Source organism: Marmota flaviventris, chromosome 15 (assembly GCF_047511675.1).
Source record: "Marmota flaviventris isolate mMarFla1 chromosome 15, mMarFla1.hap1, whole genome shotgun sequence".
NCBI classification, from domain to species: Eukaryota; Metazoa; Chordata; class Mammalia; order Rodentia; family Sciuridae; genus Marmota; species Marmota flaviventris.
In genome coordinates, this window is record NC_092512.1 from 579,330 (window position 1) to 584,556 (window position 5,227).

Consider the following 5,227-nt stretch of genomic DNA (forward strand, 5'->3'; position numbering starts at 1 on the left):
CTTCGGGCTCAGGAGGCCTGCCCGCGAGCTGTCCGAGCTCCGAGCCCCGCCCCCGGAGCCCGGGCCCTCCCTCCCTCGGCCCGCCCTCCCTGCGCACCCCTCCCCCCCAGGACCCCCGCCCCCCGCCCGCCGCCGCCGCCGCCGCCGCCGCCGCTCGCTCGGGCTGCAGAACAATAAAGCAAGCCTCCTAGAGACCCCCGCCGAGGACCCCCGCCCGGCGGCCGAGCCCCCCCCCGCGCCCCGGGCCCGCCCCTCTCCGCCCGCGCCGGCTGAGCGCACCCGGGCGCTGGCCGTGGTGCTGTCCTGGCTGGCGCTGGCCGAGGTGCTGAAGCTGCCGGCGCTCCTGCTGCCGCCGCCGCCACCGCGTTCTCCCGGCCTGGTGCCGCCGACCCCCGGGGGCATGGGGGGCCGCTGACTGAGGCTCCGCCGCGGCGGCGGGGGGGGAGGGGAAGGGGGCCGCGGGGCCGGGCCAGCCCTGCACCCATTCGCAGCCTCCGGGCCCGGGACGGAGCCGCTCCCCCCCTCTCCGCCCCCCCCCAGCCTCCTCCCCCGCCTGTCCAGGGGCGGCACTGCGGGCTGGGAAGCCGGGACCAGAGGAGGGAAGGAAGGAAGGAAGGAAGAGGAGAGGAGAAAGGAAGGAAGGAAGGAGAAGACGAAGAAGAGGGGGGTCCGGAGGGGCCGAGGAAACGCAGGGCAGGAAGGAGGAGGAGAGAACCGCACTCGAAGGGCAGCATTCACAGGCCAGAGTGGGGACGGTGCTGACTCCGCTGCTCCTCGGATGGTGACCGGGCTCCGCTGCAGCTGCAGCCCCCTCGAGCCCCGGCTCCACAGGCCCGCAGCGCCGGAGCCCCGCAGGAATCATGCCCAGGTCCTTCCTGGTCAAGAAGGTCAAACTTGACACGTTCTCTTCAGCAGACCTCGACAGCTCCTACGGGCGCGCCCGAAGCGACCTCGGAGTGCGACTGCACGATAAAGGTATGAGCTGGGCTGAGGCTGGGGTGAGGGGCCCAGGGCTTTGCTGGAATGGATGGGTGGCCAGAGTGTGGGTGTGGAAAGGGAGGGTCGGGGAAATAGAGGAAGGAACCAGAGCGGGCAGGAGGCTGAGACTGAAGCTGGGACTGTGGAGGGGGTGGGGAAAGAGGATCCAAGAGCCAGGCCAGATCTCAGCCAAGGCTGGGCAGAGAGTGTGGATGCAGGAGAGAAGATGGGGAAGAGGTGTCAGGAACAAGAAGCATTGAAGGCACACACTGACCCACACACTGACACATGCAGAAACAAACAGCACACAGCACATGGACACCTGCTGACATTACAAGGACTCAGCCATACCAATACATGCAGACTCACACCCAGAAACCTGGACCCGCCTCACTACCCTCTTCTCTTCCTTGGTTGCTCCTCCAAGCTCCCTGCTAGTGCTAGCTGGATAATGCTGGGAGCTCCAGGGAGTAGGCATGGGGTCCAGCGGATGGCCCACCTGTCAAGGCCAAGGTACCAGCAGAGGCAGCAGCAGTATCTTCCCTGAAGTCAGGGTCAGGGAGGAAGATGTAGGAAAGGGAAGCCCAAGCTGCTGGAAGCAGGGAAGGCTCTTTGTGTAAGTGTGCCCAAGTTCAAGGACAACTGTTAGCATGCAGACAAGGGGACCTGAAGTGCCAGCAGCATGGGGTGGAAGAACAAATGTGACCTGCAGGAGCATGAGCCTGTGTGGGCCCATGTGACTGCGTGTGGCCATGTGACTATGTGCGCTTGTGTGTGACCCTGTGTGAGTGAGTGTGTGCCTGCCTGTGTGCCACTACATGGGACCATGTGACTCTGAGGCCGCTCTGTGCCATGTGACCCAAGAGTATGTCTGGGGTGGCTGTATAGGTAACCTTGCATGAATAGGTGGTGAGAGCCAGGGTCAGTGTCCCCCTTTGAGGGGACTGCAGGGCTGATGGTGGTTGGGATGCTGGGTATAATCCTGAAGGAGCCAGAGCCTGCATGATGAGGGGTGTGCGTTTGTGACTTTGAGGTTGTGAGATCCATCTTGTGCCTTGGGAACAACTGCAGTTACCGGCATGAATGATGCCATTCTCCTGCTAGTTCCTGTGAAGGTATCCCCCCACCCCGTGGATGTCCTGGCAGTCTCCTCACCACAGCTAGTTGGAGTTGGGTCAGGAAGGCCCCTGCAAGGAGTTACCAGTGTGGGGAGAAGAGGGCAATGTAGAACAGGGTAGGACCCAAGGGTGCAGGATGAGGGAAGGGAGTGCAGGTGGAAGAAAGTAGATGCAGGGAGATAGGTTCCAGCTGCAAGGGCATGGGTCAAGTCCAGTCAGAGAGTGGGAAATGAGATGGAACTGCTTATAAGAGCTAGAGGAACCGGGGAGGTAGACGTCTCTAGAACTGTTGGGAGACCTAGGGAGCCAGAGAGAGCCAGCATCAAGGCTGGGAATGGGTTCTGGGGGCTGGAAAAAGGGCCATCAGGGACGCCCGAGAGGCGGGACCGCCGGGGTCCCTGAGCTGGCAGTCCCGCTTTGTGCATGGCGGGTCTGCAGTGTGTTGCATAATCAGGAAAGCTGCTGAAGTGGGGAGAACCCGAGGGGGAGGGGAGTGGAGGGGAGAGGAGGAAGTAAGGGGAAGCGCCGCCCCTCCCCCCTGACCTTGAGGCTTGGGAGGAAGGGGGGCAGCCGCGCCCGAAGATGCGCCTCTCTCCTCCCCCAGCAAGGGCGGGGCGCTCTGGCGGCGGGGGCGGAGCCCAGCCCGGCGGTGTCTCACCCTCTCCTCTCCTCTCTTCCCCGCCCTGCCGTCTTCATCCTCTCGGCCCTGTGGTCCCCTGGCCCCTTGTCCTTTGTCCTTCTTGCTGTTCGTTTCCCTGTCTGACTCTGGTGTTTCTCCCGCCTGTGTCTGCTGTCTCCCGTAATCCACCTGGTGTGTCTTCCCCATTGCCCGGTTCCCCTACCTCTGTTTGTCTGTCTGCCTTGGTCTGCAGGATACCTCAGCGACTATGTGGGGCCCACGTCCGTCTACGATGGCGACGCTGAGGCGACGTTGCTCAAAGGGCCGTCCCCGGAGCCCATGTACGCTGCGGCTGTGCGGGGAGAGCTGGGTCCAGCGGCTTCAGGCTCGGCGCCGCCACCCACCCCGCGCCCAGAGCTGGCCACTGCGGCGGGCGGCTATATCAACGGCGACGCGGCGGTCAGCGAGGGTTACGCAGCTGACGCCTTCTTCATCACCGATGGGCGCTCGCGCCGTAAGGCCACCAATGCCAATGCTGCTGCTGCCCCCTCCACGGCCTCAGCGGCTGCCCCCGACAGCGACGCAGGAGGCGGGGGTGGGCCCAGTGCACGAGGCTCCGGCTCAGGGCCCGGGGGCCGGGGCGGCACGCGAGCGGGGGCGAGCTCCGAAGCTCGTGCGGGGCCGGGAGCCACTGGCGCTGGTGGTCGGCATGCGTGCGGCGAGTGCGGCAAAACATACGCCACGTCGTCGAACCTGAGCCGTCACAAGCAGACGCACCGCAGCCTGGACAGCCAGCTGGCGCGGCGTTGCCCAACGTGCGGCAAGGTGTACGTGTCCATGCCGGCCATGGCCATGCACCTGCTCACGCACGACCTGCGCCACAAGTGCGGTGTGTGCGGGAAGGCCTTCTCTCGGCCCTGGCTGCTGCAGGGCCACATGCGCTCTCACACAGGTGAGAAACCCTTTGGCTGTGCGCACTGCGGCAAGGCCTTCGCCGACCGCTCCAACCTGCGCGCACACATGCAGACGCATTCGGCCTTCAAGCACTTCCAGTGCAAGCGCTGCAAGAAAAGCTTCGCGCTCAAGTCCTATCTCAACAAGCACTATGAGTCGGCCTGCTTCAAGGGCGGCGCCAGTGGCGCCGGAGGCCCTTCAGCCCCCGCGCCACCGCAGCTCAGCCCAGTGCAGGCCTAGGGCTGCGGAGCTTCTGTCCGCCAGGTCGGCTCTCAGCAATACGAGCCCCCAGGGAAGTCTCCGCTGGCGTACTTGCTGAGGGGCTGGAGGGCGGGCCCCTCCTCACAGCAATAGGGGGAGGGAGCCGGCCCCACCCCGCCCCGCTCGCCAGGGGCCTTACCAGCCCCTTCAAGCAATAGGGTCCCGAGGGGAGACCCACCCTGAACCCCCTCCCCTCTCCTCCAGGGTGCCCCAGGCTTTCTCCCAGCAATAGGGTCGATCAGACCCAGAACCGAACCTCATCTCTTAGTTGGGTCTCTGTAGACCGAGGGTGGGGTGAGGTAGGGAGCGCCCTCCTCCCTCCTCTGCGCCCCTGGATCGAGTTGCAGAGACTCAGGTCTTCCCTATCCCTTCCCAAGCCTTCCAGGCTGGGCCTTTGGCCCAGACGTCCAGGGAGCCAGTCCCTCCCGGCAGCAGGCCGCGGGAAGAGCAGGAGAGGGGGCGGGCCGCAGAAGCATCCAGCCCTACAGGCTTCACCAAACTCCTGGGAGTCCTAGACGCATTGGGGATGGGGGAGGGAGGCTGATGGCGGCACTCCTCTCCCTCGGTTCTTTCTGGGGCCTCAGTCCGAGCCGCCCTCCTACCCTCCCTGCGTATCCTCTGCCAAATCCGAATTCTTCCAGCCCAGTATCCCGGGCTCTGTCCTCCATAACGAATAATAATGACGCATATCAACTCGCATGGACTTATCCGACCTACTCAGATCCCGTTCCCGCCCTGCCCCGGGGCCCCCTCCCTCGTACCCGGGCTTTCGGTGTTGGAGGACAGATTCCCGGTCCGGTCCGGCAGGCAGGCGTGCACTGCCCTCTACACACCTCTGTATTCGCTTTGCGGGTAAAGCCCCCGGGGGGAAGGGGTTGCGGACGCGTCGGGTTTCTTTCTTTCTGTATTTGTACGTTTTATTTATTAACGGATTGCACTCGGGTCAGGGAGGAGGCATCGAACCCCTAACTTTCCCGCCGACTCCCGGGACTTGGGATGTCCAGGATCACTTATTCCGCCTCTGAGCCGGGACCCTAGTTGGGCTCTGCCTCTTGGGAGCCGAGGACCCCGCCTCCCAGAGGCCGACCCCTCCTCCGAGGCCCTGGCCCCATCCCCACTCAGTTGCCAACTTTCGCCCGTCTATGCCAAAGCCTCGGCGGCGACCCTGTTCAAGGGCCCGCCCCATTGGCCGCCGCCTTTGTGACGTCACTGCATGCAGCCCCACCCCTCCTCCCAACCCTTCCCGGGGCTGCCCGCTCTCCCTCCCTCTTAGTTAGTCCGATGCCGACTATAGAGC

The 5,227-nt window shown here is 64.6% G+C and overlaps 1 protein-coding gene across 1 annotated transcript; it reads left to right on the plus strand.

The window, feature by feature from the left end:
• Positions 1 to 860: 860 nt before the first annotated feature.
• On the plus strand, positions 861 to 3,909 carry Scrt1 (scratch family transcriptional repressor 1). The gene is made up of 2 exons (XM_027952032.3): positions 861 to 975; positions 2,969 to 3,909. Exons 1-2 carry the CDS (start codon positions 861 to 863, stop codon positions 3,907 to 3,909), a joined length of 1,056 nt encoding a protein of 351 aa, XP_027807833.1.
• The last annotated feature ends 1,318 nt before the right edge of the window (positions 3,910 to 5,227 follow it).